This window comes from Numenius arquata, chromosome W (genome assembly GCF_964106895.1).
Source record: "Numenius arquata chromosome W, bNumArq3.hap1.1, whole genome shotgun sequence".
Lineage (NCBI taxonomy): Eukaryota > Metazoa > Chordata > Aves > Charadriiformes > Scolopacidae > Numenius > Numenius arquata.
The window spans coordinates 22658470-22678147 of record NC_133615.1 but is presented as its reverse complement, the minus strand read 5'-3'; the positions used below and the strand labels follow the sequence as shown (position 1 = coordinate 22678147).

The following is a 19678-nucleotide window of genomic DNA, read 5'->3' as shown; positions in this document are numbered from 1 at the left end:
TCCGCTTCTCCCTACAGGTGTGACCCCTCTACGCTTTTCCGCTTCCGACCCTCCAACGGGGCAAATAACAAATTTACCTGACCTTGGTTGTTATAGCAATAAGTATAAGCAAGGGCCTCTCTGCATACCATTCCTTGGTATAATCAGGTCTTATCACTATGAGAGCGAGCAGTTTCTGAACAATATGCTGTTAATTTCAGAGTTTAGTTAGTTAGAAGAGGCCCAGCTAAAAAGGAAAAATTACTGAACAGGAAATTAGTTCTGTTTTACCTCAAACCAGGACAGGTCACAAGTCCTGCCAGCAAACCAGTGTGGGCTCTTCTCTGCATGGGGCCACGGGTCCTGCCAGGAGCCTGCTCCAGCATGGGCTCTCCACAGTGTCACAGTCTCCTTCGGGTGCATCCACCTGCTCTGGTGTGGAGCCCTCCATGGGCTGCAGGTGGATATTTGCTCCACCGTGTACCGCCATGGGCTGCAGGGGGATAGCCTGCCTCACCATGGTCTTCAGTGCGGGCTGCAGGGGAATCTCTGCTCCAGCACCTGGAACACCTCCTCCCTCTCCTTCTTTGCCACACACAGTGGGAGGGACTTTTATCCCCCAGTCCCTGTCTTGCGGTCTATCCACTCAAGAGGTGTGGGAAGAGAGATTGTCAGTGAAGACTGTCCTGGCTTGAGGTAAAATAAAATCAATTTTCTTTTCAGTAATTTTACTTTTCAGCTAAGCCTCTTCTAACTCTCTGAAATTAACAGCATATTTTTCAGACAGTGTCTGCTTCTAGCAGAGAAGGTCTGACGTTTATAGTTAATGCCAAGGAATGGTTTGTAAAGAGGCTCCTGCTTATACTTATTACTGTAACAACCAAGGTCAGGTAAATTGGTTATGTACTAAGTTGGAGGGACAGAAGCAGAAGAGCATAGAGGTGTCACACCTGTGGGGAGGAGCAGACAGGACAGGTGACCCGAAACCTGACCACCTGAGGAACCTGAACATACAGAAGTCTATGGGACCTAACAAGATGCATCCCAGAGTCCTGAGGGAATTGACTTCACCAAGGGCAAGTCCTGCTTGACCAACCTAGTGGCCTTCTGTGATGGAGTGACTACATCAGTGGACAAGGGAAGAGCTACAGATGTCATCTATCTGGGCTTCTGTAAGGCCTCTGACATGGTTCCCCACAGAATTTTCTCTAAATTGGAGAGATATATGGATTTGATGGGTGGACTGTTAGATAGATAGGGAAGTAGCTAGATGGCTGCATCCAGAGAGTAGTGTTCCATGGCTCAATGTCCAGATGGAGATTGGTGATGAGACCCTCAGGGGTCTGTATTGGGACCAGTACTGGTCAATATCTTCGTTAATGACATAGTGCGATCTAGTGCACCATCAGCAAATGAGCTCACCACACTTGAGCGTGTTTTACAATCCTCCTTGATAGTCTTCCTTTATTTTCCCACAAGTTCATGTGTGGATACAGAACATAGAGAGAGATTTTGCCGGTTCTTGTGTAGATACCTTGGTGTATTGGGTTTGTGTGGTAACATTTTGGTAGTGGGGGTGGGCTTCTGTGAGAAGCTGCTATGTCTGTAAGAGCCAGTGCCAGCCAGCTCTTAGATGGACCTGCTGCTGGCCAAGGCTGAGCCAATCAGGGAAGATGGTAGCGCGTCTGTGATAACATATTTAAAAAGGGGAAAAAACTTGCTGTGCAACTGCAGCCAGAAGAGAGGAGTGAGAATATGTGAGAGAAAACTCTGCAGACACCAAGGTCAGTGAAGAAGGAGGGGGAGGAGGTGCTCCAGGTGCTGGAGCAGAGATTCCCATGAAGATCATGGTGAGGCAGGCTGTCCCCCTGCAGCCCATGGAGGTTAGTGGTGGAGCAGATATCCACCTGCAGCCTGTGGAGGATCCCATGCCAGAGCAGGTGGATGCACCCGAAGGAAGCTGTGACCCTGTGGAAAGCCTGCACTGGAGCAGGCTCCTGGTAGGACCTGTGGAGAGAGAGGAGCCCATGCTGGAGCAGGTTTTCTGTCAGGACTTGTGACCCCATGGGGGGCCCACACTGGAGCATTCTGTTCTTGAATGACTGTACCCCATGGAAAGGACCCATGCTGGAGCAGTTTGTGAAGAACTGCAGCCCATGGGAAGGACCCACATTGTATAAGTTCATGGAGGACTGTCTCCCATGGGAGGGATCCCAGCTGGAACAGGGGAAGAGTGTGAGGAGGAAGGAGCAGTAGAGATGATGTGATGAACTGACCACGTGGAGAGCGGCAGCGGTGAGTGATGCGGATTTAAATTTGAACTAGATTGAGATGCAGAGGGGGCTTCCCAGAGGCGAAGAAGCCGAGGGAGAGTGGAGAGGCCCGAAACGAGTCGGGAATCTCGCGAGGGAGCCGAGAGGCTGACATGGCTGGGGGCGGGCCGGGCGAGCCGTGGCAAATTTAAAAGCAGTTATAGCCACAGCAGAGGAAGAGCGCGTGCTGGGCACACGTGCGTGAGCGCAAGGGCAGGAGTATCAGCGCGCAGGCGCACGTGCGCAGAGCTTGTGGGAAGCAGCCAACAGTGGCTGGTCCCCTCCTGGTGCTAGACAAGAACATGGCCCCAACACGTGCAAAGTGCGCTACAAGGAAGAATGTGGGAACTCAGACTGAGCTCCCGCAAAAACACATGACTCTGCAGGTCTCTGGCTGCAGTGAATGCTTAAACCTGGCACTTGTTCCCAAGGGAGCCAGAGACACTGCCTGTGTGCGCTGTGATCAAATAAACTACCTACTCAGGCAGGTGGTGGAACTGAAGGAAGAGGTAGAAAGACTTAGAAGCATCAGAGAAAGTGAAATAGATTGGTGGAGCCATACCCTGAGGCATAGGCATGGGGCAGAGGCTCTACAGGAAGTGGATGATCTCCTTTCCGCCTGTCACCAGGCAGAAGGGAGGGACTTAAGGGACAATGGAGAACGGAGGCAGGTCCCTCCTCGGAGGGGCAAGCAAAACCCCTCCCGGCCCCCCCTCACCTTCCCAGTTGCACTTGCAAAATAGGTATGGGGCTTTGGATATCGAGGGGCAGGTAAATGAGGATGGAGAGGAAGACCCATTCAGTGAGTTGCCCAGAGCTAGCCACCCACCCCCACGCCTTAGGACTTCCTCAACAAAGAAAAAAAGGAAGGTAATTGTGGTGGGTGACTCCCTTCTGCAGGGAACAGAAGGCCCCATTTGCAGACTGGATCCATCCCACAGAGAAGTCAGCTGCCTCCCTGGGGCCAGGATTAAGGATATACAGAAAAATCTCCCTACCCTGGTCCGGCCCTCGGATTACTATCCATTACTAGTATTTCAAGTAGGCGGCAATGAGGTAGCTACCAGTAGTCCAAGGGCACTGAAGAGAGAGACTTTAGGGCCCTTGGACGGCTGGTTAAGGGATCAGGAGCACAAGTTGTGTTCTCCTCTATCCCACCACTTGCAGGGATTGATGGGGGGATTACCAGGAAGAGCCAGCAGATTAACTCCTGGCTCCGAGGCTGGTGTAACCGGCAGGACTTTGGTTTCTTTGATCATGGGATGATCTACAGGACACCAGGCCTGCTGGCAATTGGTGGGGCAAGCCATACCCAAAGGGGAAGAAGAATACTGGGGCAAGAATTAGCAGGGCTCATTAAAAGGGCTTTAAACTAGGTTTGAAGGGGGATGGGGATGAATCCAGGATTACTAAAGAGGAGCCTGGGAGCAGATTACCAGTGCTGGTGGGTAAAAGCACGAGCAAGGTCTTGTGGCCTGTTGTCTCAGTAGAGGTGGGGGATGGTAACCCATGTGGTGATGACATCAGGGATAGTGATAGGCTGGCAACCACAGAAGGGTCTGAGCATGGTCAGGGGGGTGTTGGGGCTCGGCCCCCCATAAAAGTGGCAGGAAAATCAGCCCAGCTAAAGTGCATCTACACAAATGCATGCAGTTTGGGCAACAAACAGGAGGAGCTGGAGGCCATTGTTCAGCAGGAAAACTATGATATAGTTGCCATCACAGAAACGTGGTGGGAAGACTCGCACAACTGGAGCGCTGCGATCGATGGCTGCCAACTCTTCAGAAGGGATAGACAAAGAAGGAGAGGTGGTGGGGTGGCTCTCTATGTTAGAGACAGGTTTGAATGCCTAGAACTTAATAATGGGAATGACAGTGTAGAATGTTTATGGGTTAGAATCAAAGGGAAGGCCAACAAGGCAGACATCATGGTGGGAGTTTATTACAGACCCCCAAACCAGGTCGTAGAAATCGATGACATATTCTATCAGCAACTGGCAGAGCTCTCGCAATCACTCACCCTTGTTCTTGTGGGGGACTTCAACTTCCCAGATGTCTGCTGGAAAGACACAGCAGAGAGGGAACAGTCCCGGAGGTTCCTGGAGTGTGTGGAAGACAACTTCCTAACACAACTGGTGAGAGAGCCAACCAGGGAAAGCGCCCTACTGGACCTGCTGCTTGTTAACAGAGAAGGTCTTGTGGGGGATGTAAAGGCAGAAGGTGGTCTTGGGCAGAGTGATCATGAAATCGTAGAGTTTTCAATTCTTGCAGAAGCAAGACAGGGAGCCAGCAGAACTGCCACCTTGGACTTCCAAAGAGCAGACTTTGGCCTGTTTAGGAGCATGGTTGAGAGTGTCCCTTGGGAGACAGTCCTGAAGGGCATAGGTGCCCAGGAAGGCTGGTCATGCTTCAAGGAGGAACTCTCAAAAGCACAGGAGAAGGCCATCCCCAGGTCCCATAAAACGAGCCGACGGGGAAGAAGACTGGCCTGGCTGAATAGAGAGCTTTGGCTGGACCTCAGGAATAAAAGGAAAGTTTACGATCTCTGGAAAAGGGGGTTGGCAACTTATGAGCAATATCAAGGTGTAGTGAAGCTATGCAGGGGGAAAATTAGAAGGGCAAAAGCTCAAGCAGAACTTGGCTACCGCAGTTAAAGATAACAAGAAGAGTTTTTTTCAGTATATCAATAAAAAAAGGAAGGCTAGGGAAAATGTAGGCCCACTGAAGAATGAGGTGGGCACCTTAGTGGTGGAAGACACAGAGAAGGCGGAGTTGCTGAATGCCTTCTTTGCTTCAGTCTTCACTGCCAAAGCTGTCCCTCATGAATCCCAGACCCTGCAGGCAAGGGGGAAGGTCTGGAGAGAGGAAGACTTTCCCTCTGTTGGGGAGGACTGGGTTAGAGACCACTTGGCCAAACTAGACATCCACAAGTCCATGGGCCCTGATGGGATGCACCCACAAGTGCCGAGAGAACTGGCAGATGTTATTGCTGAGCCACTCTCACAGAATCACAGAATCTTAGTGGTTGGAAGGGACCTTTGAGATCATCGAGTCCAACCACATTAAAAAAAAAAACAAAAACACACAAACAAACAAAAAAACACAACACAAAACCAAACAAACAACAACACCCCCCCCCAAAAAAAAAAAAAAAAAAAAAGCAGCATCCATCAACTAAACCCCACACCCACAACCTCACACACAACACCCCACCACAAACCAACAATCCCGGGCACTAGAGCATGCCCTGAAGAGCCACGTCTACACGTTTCTTAAATACCTCCAGGGATGGTGACTCCACCACCTCCCTGGGCAGGCTGTTCCAGTGCTTGACCACTCTTTCAGTAAAGTAATTCTTCCTAATATCTAATCTAAACCTCCCTTGCCGCAGCTTCATACCATTTCCTCTGGTCCTGTCGTTATTCCCTTGGGAGAAGAGGCCAACCCCCGCCTCTCTACAGTTTCCTTTCAGGTAGTTGTAGAGGGCAATGAGGTCTCCCCTCAGCCTCCTCTTCTCCAAACTAAACATGCCCAGTTCCCTCAGCCTCTCCTCATAGGACTTGTTCTCCAGACCCCTCACCAGCTTGGTGGCTCTCCTCTGGACACGCTCCAGCACTTCAATGTCCTTCCTGTAGTGAGGGGCCCAAAACTGAACACAGTACTCGAGGTGAGGCCTCACCAGTGCCGAGTACAGAGGCACGATGACTTCCCTGCTCCTGCTGGCCACGCTATTCCTGATACAGGCCAGGATGCCGTTGGCCTTCTTGGCTGCCTGGGCACACTGCTGGCTCATGTTAAGCTGGCTGTCCACTAACACTCCCAGGTCCTTTTCTGCCGGGCAGCTTTCCAGCCACTCTTCCCCAAGCCTGTAGCGTTGCTTGGGGTTGTTGTGGCCGAAATGCAGAACCCGGCACTTGGCCTTATTAAACCTCATCCCATTGGCCTTGGCCCATTGGTCCAACCTGTCCAGGTCCCTCTGTAGAGCCTGCCGACCCTCAAGCAGATCAACACTCCCACCTAGCTTGGTGTCATCCGCAAACTTACTGAGGGTGCACTCAATCCCCTTATCTAGATCATCAATGAAGATATTGAACAAGACTGGCCCCAAAACTGAGCCCTGAGGGACACCACTGATGACCGGCCGCCAACCAGATTTTGCTCCATTAATCACAACTCGCTGGGCACGGCCATCCAGCCAGTTTTTTATCCAGCGGAGGGTACACTTGTCTATGCCATGATTCTCCAGTTTCTCCAGGAGAATGCCGTGAGGGACGGTGTCGAAGGCCTTACCAAAGTCCAGGTAGACAACATCCACAGCCTTCCCCTCATCGAGAAAGCGGGTCACATGGTCATAGAAAGAGATCAAGTTGGTCAGGCAGGACCTCCCTCTCATAAACCCATGCTGGCTGGCCCTGATCCCTTGGCTGCCCTGCACGTGCCTTGAGAGCTCACTCAGGATGATCCTCTCCATGATCTTTCCCGGTACCGAGGTCAGGCTGACAGGCCTGTAGTTTCCAGGATCCTCCTTCCGGCCCTTCTTGTAGATGGGCGTCACATTGGCCACCCTCCAGTCATCTGGTACCTCTCCTGTTGACCAGGATTGTTGATAAATAATGGAGAGAGGCTTGGTGAGCTCTCTTGCCAGCTCCCTGAGAACCTTTGGGTGAATGCCATCCGGCCCCATAGACTTATGCGTGTCCAGGTGCATAAGCAAATCATTAACTACTTCCTCATGGATTACAGGGGAGTTGTTCTGTTCTCCATTCTTATCTTCCAGCCCAAGAAGCTGAACTCCCTGGGGGTAGCTGGTCTGACTATTAAAGACAGAGGTAAAGAAGGCATTAAGTATCTCAGCCTTCTCCTCATCCTTGGTTGCAAGGTTTCCCCCCGCATCCAGTAAGGGATGGACATTCTCTGTCACTCTCTTTTTGTTGATGTATTTATAGAAACTTTTTTTGTTGTCCCTTATATTAATGGCCAGGTTGAGTTCTAGCTGGGCTTTTGCCTTCCTGATTTTTTCTCTGTATGACCTAACACAATCTCTGTACTCCTCCCGAGTTGCCTGTCCCCTCTTCCAAAGGTGGTAAACCTTCCTTTTTTCCTTAAGTCCCATCAAGAGCTCTTTGTTCATCCAGGCCGGCCATTTTCCCCACCCTTTAATTTTGCGCCTCATGGGGACAGCCTGCTCCTGGGCCTTTAGGATTTCCCTCTTGAAGAGCGTCCAGCCTTCCTGGGCTCCTTTGTCTCTCAGGACTACCTCCCACGGGACTCTCCCAACCAGGGTTCTGAACAGGTTAAAGTCTGCCCACCGGAAGTCCAAGATGGAGGTTTTGTTAATCCCCTTCCTTACCTCACTATGAATGGAAAACTTAACCATTTCATGATCACTAAGCCCAAGGCGGTCTCCGACCTCCACGTCCCCAACTAGCCCTTCTTTATTTGTGAACAGTAGGTCTAGCAAGGCACCTCCCCTGGTAGGCTTACCTACCATTTGTGTCAGGAAGTTATCCTCCATACACTCGAGGAACCTCCTAGCCTGCCTGCTCTCTGCTGTGTTATATTTCCAGCAGATGTCTGGTAAGTTGAAGTCCCCAACTAGAACAAGGGCTGGCGTTTTCGAGACTGCAGCCAGCCGCTTATAGAATACCTCATCAACCTGCTCATCCTGGTTGGGTGGTCTATAGCAGACTCCCAGCACAAAATCACCTTTGTTAGCCTTCCCTTTCACCCTTACCCATAAACACTCCACTTCTTCATCACTGGAGTCTATCTCTATAGAGTCAAACAACTCCCTAATGTACAGAGCCACACCCCCCCCCCCTCCTTCCTTGCCTATTCCTTCTGAAGAGCTTATAGCCACTTATTGCAGCATTCCAGTCATGACCATCGTCCCACCACGTTTCCGTGATGGCAACTATGTCATAGTTGTCCTGCCGCACCATGGCTTCCAGCTCATCCTGTTTGTTGCCCATGCTACGTGCATTAGCGTAGATGCACTTGACCTGGGCTACTGATTTCACCCCCATCTTTGGCCCTTGACACTCAGGTTCATTACCAGCAGGCCTGGTTTTATCCCTATCCCCCTTAACTTTCGGCTTAAAGCTCTGTCCGTGAGCTTTGTTAACTCTTAGCCTAGTACCCTTTTCCCCTTCTAGGAAAGGGTTTTCCCATTGATGACCTCTCCATCATTTTTGAGAGGTCATGGAGAACAGGTGAAGTGCCTGAGGACCGGAGGAAGGCAAACATCACTCCAGTCTACAAAAAGGGCAAGAAGGAGGACCCAGGGAACTACAGGCCAATTAGTCTCACCTCTGTCCCTGGGAAAATAATGGAGCGACTCGTTCTGGATGTCATCTCCAAACGCATTGAAGATCAAGAAGTTATTGGGAGTGGTCAACACGGATTTACCAAGGGTAAATCATGCTTGACCAATCTGATAGCCTTCTATGATGTTATAACTGATTGGCTGGATGAGGGGAGGGCAGCAGGTGTCATCTACCTTGACTTCAGCAAGGCTTTTGACACAGTCTCCCATAACATCCTCATTAGGAAACTGAGGAAGTGTGGGCTAGATGAGGGGGCAGTGAGGTGGATTGAGAGCTGGCTGTGTGACAGAACTCAGAGGGTTGTAATTAATGGAGCAGGGTCGAGTTGGAGGCCTGTAACCAGCGGTGTCCCCCTGGGGTCAATACTCGGCCCAGTCCTGTTCAACATATTCATCAGTGACCTGGACGAGGGGACAGTGTATCCTCAGCAAATTTGCTGATGATACCAAACTGGGAGGGCTGGCTGACACTCCAGAGGGCTGTGCCGCCATCCAGCGTGACCTGAACAGGCTGGAGAGCTGGGCAGAGAAGAACCTTATGAGGTTCAACAAGGGCAAGTGTAGGGTCCTGCACCTGGGGAGGAAGAATGCCAGGCACCAATATAGGTTAGGGGTGGATCTTCTGGAAAGCACTACTGAGGAGAAGGATCTGGGAGTCCTGGTAGATAGTAAATTATCCATGAGACAGCAATGTGCCCTTGTCGCCAAGAGGGCCAATGGAATCCTGGGCTGCATAGGGAAGAGTGTGGCCAGTAGGTCGAGGGAGGTCATTCTCCCCCTCTCCTCTGCACCGGTGAAGCCACAACTGGAATACTGCATCCAGTTCTGGGCTCCCCAGTTCAAGGGAGACAGGGAACTACTGGAGGGAGTCCAACGTAGGGCAACAAAGACAGTTAAGGGATTGGAGCATCTCCCTTATGAGGAAAGGCTGAGAGAGCTGGGACTCTTTAGCCTGGAGAAGAGAAGGCTGAGGGGAGGCCTTATCTATGTTTACAAGTACCTAAAGGGTGGGTTGAAGGATGATGGGGCTGGACTCTTTTCAGTGGTTTTCATAGGACAAGGGGCAACGGGCACAAGCTGGAACATAGGAAGTTCCATTCAAATATGAGGAGAAAGTTCTTTACGGTGAGGGTGACAGAGCACTGGAATGGGCTGCCCAGGGAGGTTGTGGAGTCCCCTTCTCTGGAGATCTTCAAGACCCGCCTGGATGCAGTCCTGAGTAATGTGCTCTAGGCAATCCTGCTTTAGCAGGGGAGTTGGACTAGATGATCTCTAGAGGTCCCTTCCAACTCTGACAATTCCGTGATTCCATAACTGACTACAACCCCCATTTCCTATCCCCCTGTGCTGCTCGGGGTGGGGAGTACATAGAGAAATCGGGAGTGAAGTTGAGCTCAGGAAGAAGGGGAGGGGTGGGGGGAAGGTTGTTTGAGATCTGATTTCTTATTATTCTACTGAGATTTTATTGGCAATGAACTAAATTTTCTCAAGTTGAGTTTGTTTTGCCCATGGAAGGAACTGGTGAGAGATCTCCTTGTCCTTATCTCGACCCACAAACCTTTCATCATTTTTTCTCTCCACTGTCCAGTGTTATAGGGGGAGTTATAGAGCGACTTGGTGGTGGGCACCTGGCGTTCAGCCAAGGTCAGCCCACCATGCTTAGTTTTTTTCTGCATTTCTTATTCTGGCCCAGTCTAGTTTTACGGTATTTTGATCTGTGGAAGCTTTGCTTCTGATGAATATTTTAGCAAGGAAGGGAATGGTAATTTGAAGGTTCAGTGTGCATTTCAGAACAAGTAGTTTTTGTTTTCCATGTTTCATTTGTTTTGCAGTGCTTTGTGTGGATGTGAGACTAAAGTGGTGTGACAGTATTTGAAGTTTCCTCTTCGTATTGTAAAATGCTTAAGTTGCTTTTGGGAAAGGTCAAATGTTCCGAAGATTCAGTCTGTTTTCCTAAACTATCTTTGAGAAAGGAAGATGTATTATATAAAGATCCTTTTTATGTTGTGTGGTGTTTATTGATGGGCTACAACCTTTTTGATGTTTTTCTAAAGGTTGCTAGTTTTGAGTCAATAGCTTTGTTGGTGTTTATGTCTTCATTTGGTTTGCAGTGTTTGTAGTCTGTGAGGGTTTTTTTTTGTGTGTTGTGCATTATATCTAAGAAGCTGTTGCTATTATAGAAATAGAGTTTGAGAGAAGGTTAAGCTTCGAATTTATAGTGAAAATGCTTGATGAGGTCCCAGGTTTCTTTAGTGCTGACTTCTTTGAAGGGTTTATTTATAGTTTCTTCAAACATGGCACCCAAAAGGAGTAGATGCTCTTGACCTGAATCCCTGTGTTTTTCATGTCCCTTTTTTGTGGGCTTCTAAAAGCAACTGATACAAGTGGTGCACTCTCTTTCTGCAGTGCACTGTAGAATAAGACCACTGAACTCACACCTGTTTGCTCCATAAAAGAGGGAGTAATGTCTCGCCTCCCTCGAGAAGGATCCATCTGATGCAGTCATCCTCCATGTGGAAAGCAGGAGGAGAGCTACTGTCCAGAGTAATAATTATATTCAGGTTCAGTAGCCTACCTTTTATTTTAGTTTTTCTTGATTGGTTAATTTTACAGTAGTACTATATAAAATAATCCCTGTGTGTGTATATTTATACATATGTCCATGAAACTAATTTTCTAGAATAAGCATAGGCAAATTTGTGAATTGCTATCCTGCCAGATCACTGTTTTGCAGTCAACATTGGTAGTCAGGACAGTTCTTGACATGTCAAGAAAATGAAGAAACCTCCTGAAAGATCTCGGAAGTCTGTGGCACCACACAATAAAGAATAACTTCTTACTCTAGTCAGAATCCAGCTATATCATTAAAGAGTGTAATAACTGACTGGTGCTAGTATTTATTATCCTTTTATTCCCTGCTCAGCCAGACAAGATTAGAAATGCGTTTGCCCTTTATGTTGGGTTTATTTTTTACAAATCAAGTATTAGGGCTAGTGATAAGCATTTTTGTAATCTTTTAAAATTAATGTTTAACACATAGTTTCACTTGTATGTCAAACGCTAATACATTTTTTTTTTTATATACACCTGTACATAGAAGTGGGTGTATTTATACATATGCCAGTGCATGTATTGATACAACTTCTGTCCTGTCTGTGGTATGTTGAGCAGTTTTTTACTTAATCTTTTTTGTTATCAGAATATTTTTACAAATCATGCCCTGGATGTGAATGTAAGATGGTTAGCTGTGCTCTACTTTAAAAATGGAATTGATCGCTACTGGAGACGGGTCGCACCACAGTAAGTTCTAATTTTCTTCCACTTAACCTTCTACAGTAGGTTTTGTTACATATGCTAAATCGCAAAACAGCGTATTCCTTGATTGATATAAGTTATTTTAGAATTTATGGTGAAATTGATAAAATGTTTCAGCATTAGGACTCATTAATGAACCAGTCTGTTTTCATAGTACTTCCTACAACTCTGTGTTTTAAGTAAAACCTGAGTTAGAAGTCTTTTTCATGGATACTAGATTTTGAAGTGATGTGATAAGCTTGATAAAGTTAACACCTGGTCTTTCTGATAGTGGCATATGTGAAATGTAGGAAGTCTCTTGAAGAGATTATTAAGGAGACATTTCTTTTAAGTTGATTCAGAATTTATATTGAATATATATGTGAGAGGCAGTAGCTATCACAATAGGAAGTTCTGATAATTTTTTGTTGTTGTTGTTCTGATAACGCATGACAAAGTTCTCCAAAGAAGCTAAAAATCTAGCTAGTATTCTCCAGTGCCAAATAATTTACTTACTTTAATATTTACTTAACAAACAGTTCCATTATAATTTGTGATCCCTATAGAACTATATACTTTTCAGTGTTCTGCATGAAGTTTGGGGTTTTTCTTTAAAAAAAGTACGTATAACTTCAAAATGGGTTTCAGTTTTCCTTCACTGTTGTCAGGAACGAAGACAGACCTAAAATCTAGCTAGTCCAGCCCTAGACTACCATCTCTTAGATGCTAATAATATAAATAGGTGGGGTATCGTCAGGTTGTGTAGGGCGAAAATTAGAATTTCAGGTCCAGTTTTTATGGATCATGATGCTAAGCTAGTTCAGAAAGCATGGTATGATTTTCATTGTGGTGTTTGAGATTTGCTTACAATGTAAGGAAAAATACATTAAGCTTTTTTGAAGATCTGCTGAATTTATGTGGCAAAAAGGGAAAAGTGATTAAATTCTGCATCTACAGGGCATTTCAAATAGTGTAATACTCCATTATTATGTGAAGCACTGGAATTTTTGTGTACATGGATTAGTATACGATTTCAAAACATCTGCAAGCATTCATACTCCTTTGCAAAAGGAAAATACCATCTTGTGCATGGAGGATGGCATATATCTTAGATGTTTCTGGTTGAAGTTATGAGATAATGCTGTTTGCATTACTGGTACTTAGCAAGCATTAGTTGAAGCAATTAAAATACATTATTCCATTTTGTTAATTTTTTTAGATAAATATTAGTAGCATTTCAGGTGGAAAAAAAATCCATGCTTTATTTCCTGCAGAAGTAATGGCTACAATTTTATTGTTTGAACCAAGGTAAAAATTGAATATCAGACTTTCAATGTACTTTTCCTGTTACAAATTTTAATGTGATTTTAAAAAAAAATAAAGAAAATTGGCTAGTATTAAAGATTTCATGGGGAAATCTACATCAAACTTCCACTACAAGTCCTGTTTTTCATAATTTCTAATTTTTCTAGCACAAATTTCATGCGATTAAAATATGAAATTTTTTAAAAAATCATTGGCTGCTGTTAGATTCCATGGGGTAAATCTGTATTAAATTTTCACTCTATGTCCCATTTTTTTCCTCCCCATTTCTAATTATCTTCTACATTTCTCATATGTGACATCTTGTCAGTATTTTGCACTCACCCAGATCACTTTTCTCGTAATCGAATATGTTGAGGCTGTTTTGAGAAATGCTGCTTTTAAGCCATTATGTGAGTCAGTTGTGTCTTGGATACTATGATTTTTTTGAAGGTTACATTGTACAGGCTATATTTTTGTTGTCACTGCAAAGTTCTTGTCTTCCACTTCATCTCATCTCTCACATCAGCAGCTGTCCCACATCCATCCATGGTAGTACCTCAAAGCTTGTTCTGATCTACACAGTCTGTTTGGTGGTGCAGATGTTGGATTTGGAGGTGACTAGTTTCTGCTGCATCTTGAAGGAAAGGAGTGATTTTATAACTGTCCTTTTTCTCAGTGGGATGTAAACTCGGATTGATCTGCTTTACTCAGCTGTTGATTTTCACAAAGTTAAGGAAAAATCATACAACTGACATTTCTGCTCTTTGCCACATTTTGTTGAAATTTGACAGGTAGTTTGAAAAATTATGAGAATTGGAGGAGAGCTATTGCAGACAGATGTTCATACAGCCTTGTAGACATATGTATAGCCTTAATTAATTAGTAAATAAGAGGTAAAAATGGTTTCTTTTAAAACTATTTGTCTTGAATGCTTATGTACTTGTGGAGAACTTTAAATCTCCAAGAAATTTCCGAATAAGTTAAATGCCTCTGTTGTACAAATGTGCTGAAGTTAATTTCAGTTGAACCAAGCAGGGCTAGCTTTACCCTTCTGCTGAGCATTTGTGGTTTCTCAGCTGCTGATACTACTACAAAGCAGGAAAATGTTGAAATCATGAATTCCTTAGACAGTACAGTAGTTGTGTGTTTCATTCTTGTAAAATACATAGCTACAGAACAGTGAATACAAACAACTGTTGTGGGGTTTTTTCTGCAGAAAGTGATCCTTGTGAAATACTTTGCTTTTTGCACACATTCACCAATGTTGCCTGTCCAATTCATGCTACGTTTTCTCTACCTGTCTCGGACTTTAAAGTAACATTTTCCAGTGTGAGTGATTTTTAGATCGTCCTACGAACTTTCTCTCCTGTTTTCTCAGGCAGCTTTCCAGATTGCTGTGGAGAAGAATCTAGGGTTGTCATAGCCTCTTTTCAGGCACGGTTTGGCCTATTTTTATTTTACTTTTTTTTTTTAATTATCAGCCTCCTCAAAAGGTGGTCTCACTTTATGATTTTGCATGTCTTCTTGGTTTCTTCAGAAATGACTTCTTTAGAATGAGTGCTATTAAGAATTCTTTTTCCTGAACATGTTTTCTTATTTTATAAAGAATTCCTGTTAATGCCTGTTTTTTGTGGACTTTGATTTGATTACTGTGTTAGCAACTTTAAAAATACTTCTCAAGTCCGTGTGTATATTTATAACTACACATAACTCTTCATATTTGGATTTCTGGTTTATAAAACAGTAGCTTAAGAAAAAAAAAAAGGTCCAAAAGAACTTTTAAAACCTCGGGATATGTGTTTCCCCATACCACAAAAACAGAAATAGATCAGAAACTTTGAAATTGCAAATTGTGAAAGACTGCAATAGAAAGACGACTTCTATAGAATAAATTGTTTCAAATTTTTATTTGGTGTAATTGAGTGCTGAAGAGAAAAAAATTACTGAATTATATGCATTCTTCCTAACTTTTGATCTGGCTATAACTTTTATATGCAGTTGTGAGCCTTGGAATGTATTAAAGGAGGGTAAAGATAGTATTGTCTGTGGCTATGAATTCTGGAGTGGGTAAGTATGTAGCTGAAGATTTGGTGTCCAGTAGATGTCACTGTTGCATTATCTAAACAGTATATTTCTCCATCCTCTGGTGAATGGTTAGAGATTTTTCAATATATGTACCATAAATGCAGTATACCACTTGCATCCTCATTAATGTTTTAACTTTTTTTTTTCATTATTCTTTGATAACTTTGTTTATCATCACAGAATGGTAGGGGTTGGAAGGGACCTCTGGAGATCATCTAGATCAACCCCCCTGCCAAAGCAGGTTCACCTAGAACAGGTTGCACAGGAATGCATCCAGGAGGGTTTTGAATATCTCCAGAGAAGGAGACTCCACCACCTCTCTGGGCAGCCTGTTCCAGTGCTCTGGCACCCTCAAAGTAAAGAAGTTCCTCCTCATGTCGAGATGAAATTTCCTGTGTTCCAGAATGTGTCCATTGTCTCTTGTACTCTCACTGGGCACCACTGAAAAAAGACTGGCCCCATCCTCTTGACACCCGTCCTTTAGATATTTATAAGCATTAGTGAGATCCCCTCTCAGTCTTCTCTTCTCCAGGCTAAACAGACCCAGGTGTCTCAGCCTTTCCTCATAAGAGAGGCGCTCCATTCCCTTGATCATCTTCGTAGCCCTCTGCTGGACTCTCTCCAGCAGTTCCCTGTCCTTCTTGAACTGGGGAGCCCAGAACTGGACACAGTACTGCAGATGTGGCCTCACCAGTGCAGAGTAGAGGGGGATGATGACCTCCCTTGACCTGCTGGCCAGCCATGCTCTTCTTAATGCAGCCCAGGAGACCATTGGCCTTCTTGGCCACAAGAGCATGTTGCTGCCTCATGGTCAACTCGATGTCCACCAGGACTCCCAGGTCCCTCTCAGCAGAGCTGCTTTCCAGCGTGTCAACCCCCAACCTGTACTGGTGCATGGGGCTATTCCTCCCTAGGTGCAGGACCCTACACTTGCCTTTGTTGAATTTCATCAGGTTCCTCTCCACCCAACTTTATTTCAGATTGGTCAAGTATTACTTCCCCTTGGTGAATCCATGCTGACCGTTCCAGATGACCTTTTTGTCTTCTACATGCTTAGAGATGACATTCAGGATGAGCTGTTCCATCACCTTTCCAGGGACGGAGGTGAGGCTGACTGGCCTGTAGTTTCCTGGGTCCTCCTTCTTGCCCTTTTCCAAGACTGGCGTGACATTAGCTTTCCTCTAGTCCTCAGTCATCTCTCCTGTCCTCCATGGCCTTTCAAAGATGATGGAGAGTGACTTCATAATATCATCTGCCAGTTCCCTTAGCACTCGCGGGTGCATCCCATCAGGGCCCATGGATTTGTGGGTGTCAAGTTTTGTTTAAATGATCTCTAGCCCGATCCCCTTTGATAAAGGGATATTCTTCCCTATTTCAGTCTCTCTCTTTTACCTCCAGGGTCTGGGATTCCTGAGGGCCGGCCTTAGTAGTAAGGACTAAAGCAGAGAAGACATCCAGTAGCTCTGCCTTCTCTGCATCCTCCATCATGAGGGCACCCATCTCATTCAGCAGTGGGCCCCCATTTTCCCTAGTCTTCCTTTTACTGCTGATGTACTTGAAGCCCTTCTTATTGTCCTTGACATCTCTTGCCAGTTTTAATTCCAAGTGGGCCCTAGCCTTCCTTGTTGCATCCCTGCATAGTCTGACAGTGTTTCTATACTTCTCCCAAGTGGCCAGTCCCTTTTTACACATTCTGTAAGCTTCCTTCTTCCGTCTGAGTTCTTCCAGAAGCTCCTTGCTCATCCATGCAGGTCTCCTGCCTCCTTTGCCTCATTTCTTGCTCCTAGGGATGTACTGATCTTGAGCTTGAAGGAAGTGGCCCTTGAATACTAACCAGCTCTCTTGCACCCCACTTCCTTCTAGAGACTTAGCCTGTGGTGTATGAAGAAATCACGGACTTGCAGATCGTGCAGTAAGTGAATCCACTGTATTGCTACACAGAGAAACTTATATATGCTAAGACACAAACCCAGTCCCCTCATAATGCCCAACCATGGACTTAAAAAAAATATATTTTTTTTTTACCTTCTACTGATCTTATCACAATAACAGGTACTCTGCTACCAGGACAAGTTTCGGTTCCCAGACTGTGTTCTGTTTTTTGTTCAGGATGTGAAACTTGTGTTTCTCATTCCTCCCCTGCTCTCAAGGTTGCTACTGGCACACACTGGTTGCTCCAGATGCACGTAAATCTTTAGCTGTGTGAGTGAACTTTAACTGAACCCACATCTCCCCCTCCTTTATTAGTTACAATAGAAATCAAAGCAAGGGTCATCATAACCTGGCACTGAACACCACGCATCTGATTAATAACTGAACCTAGGAACCAAAAAAAAAAAAGAAAATTAAGCAAAAGAGCAAAGCAGCTTCAAGGGCCTGTAATCGTGTACTACAGCAAAAGTTAATCACTCAAGAAAGCACTTAACCCTCTTTTTGTTATTTTCAACTTCATCCTTAAGAAGTCTAACTAAATAACCTATACCATCTTGCCCCATTCATGTGTAAAATTAACAGGTATCCATACTTCTGGTTGCCTTCTAAAAGGAATAATAGTCATATAATTTCCTAATGCCTAAATCAGCATGTGTAATACAATTCTTAAAGAGAAGGACTGTGCTTCTAATGAATACAAACTATCATTAAAGGTTACATTAAGATTACGAGCCAATGCGAATACATATGGGTGAGTAGTACACACAGTTATGTTAGCACAATGCAAAACCATTAGATTAAGGCAGTATTTTTCTGCATATACAACTGATATACAGTTCGTGTTAAACCTGGCAAAACTAATCTCCATCGATCTGTTTTAACGCTAGAATGATTGTCATTATGAACATATTGAATCAAAGGTCCTGCCATTCCTCCATCATGCCAAATGAGGCTTGCATTATCCTCATTAAAAGATAATGGCAAATAATTATATTTTTTGATTCCAAAAGGTGCCATGCGGACCCCAGTCAATAACAAACCCAAATGACAAATTTTGTCTTTGAGGATACAACCTCAGACATGGTCTCCAAGCCAATTGTTGTAAATCTTGCAATTTTTGCAGATTGCATGCTGTAAAATGGGACAAATATGGGATAATACCCTCCTCGTCAGTATTGCTTGGACTTGGCAGAGTGACCACAGTGTAATTAGTTTTTCCATTTAGTTTTAATCCAATAAGATGTAACTGAGTAGTAGATTGATTCTCGGGCCTAGTGACATTGGCCCATGTGTGGCACACATTGGTGGTAAGTCACTATAAAATATCTGGCTAGTCTCAAAGGAATTGTTAAGATCATGGTAAGATGGTGGTAATCAAATTCCTCTCATCCATCTCGTGTCATTATTACTTAAAGGTGGCACTAGATCCCACCATGTGAGAGGCCTAAATGCAGGTGGGTCTAAAACACATGCCCAATAGACATAAGCTCTAATTACTGAGCTACACAACATACATATGATAATGCGAGACACATGCAACATGATAAAACCTGAGGAAGATTAGAATCTTCCTTTTTATCTTCGCCTTGAAAGATGTCTTCAACAGATTCTGTGTCTTTCTGTATAGTGTTGGCAGGCTTGATATTTCTCACAGATAACCAATATGGTCCTGTGGATAAAGAAACACAACCATAACCACGTCCCCATGATAACAAGGGTACTGGACCCATCCATTGTCCTGATTGTAGGTCTTTATAAAATACAGTAGGCTTCATATTTGTCTGATCTGGCAAACCATATCGCCGTCGATTAGCAGTCGATAATTGTCAGCACGCGCAAGATTCAAAAAATTTAGAACATAAGTGGCTTTATCTAATTGTTCCTGAGGTGTGGTACCCAGGGGATTCCCCCTTTTTTGTTTATAAAGCATGTTTTTCAGAGTAAGATGAGAACGCTCTATAATTGCTTGACCAGTCGGAGAATGGGGAATACCTGTAACGTGCAAGATCCCCCATTCAGCTAAAAAGGTTTTTGTCTGTCTAGCGACATAGTCTGGCCCGTTATCAGTCTTAATTTTCTGTGGAATCCCTAAAACAGCAATTGCACGAAGCCAATGGCGACAGACATCTTTAGCCTTTTCGCCCCTGTGTGCAGAAGCAACGATAAACCCAGAAAAGGTGTCAACAGTAACATGTACAAAGCGAAAAACTCCAAACGCAGAAATATGAGTAACATCGGTTTGCCATAGTTCATTGGGCTGCAATCCACGACGATTGGATCCAGTCTGTGTAGGAAGCAGCAGGAGACGCTGGCAATCTGACAGGCAGAGACAATTTCTCGTGCCTGCTGCAGTGTGAGCTGGAAATCCTTGGAGAGTGCCTTGGCGTTCTGATGATAAAATTCATGGGAGAGTTGAGCCTGTTGAAGTTTCTTAGGTACTGCAACAG

The 19678-nt window shown here is 45.0% G+C and overlaps 1 protein-coding gene across 3 annotated transcripts in view; it reads left to right on the top strand.

Moving 5' to 3' along the window:
- LOC141476551 (importin-11-like) overlaps positions 1 to 19678 on the top strand; it is a 172919-nt gene that overhangs the window by 27010 nt on the left and 126231 nt on the right. For 2 of the 3 annotated variants that reach the window (XM_074165233.1, XM_074165234.1), the window contains exon 5: positions 11815 to 11915. In XM_074165233.1, the coding sequence (XP_074021334.1) occupies positions 11815 to 11915 (101 nt within the window). Of the gene's footprint in view, positions 1 to 11814; positions 11916 to 14592; positions 14649 to 19678 lie in introns of all 3 variants that reach the window. The other variant, XM_074165235.1, reaches the window with a different exon arrangement.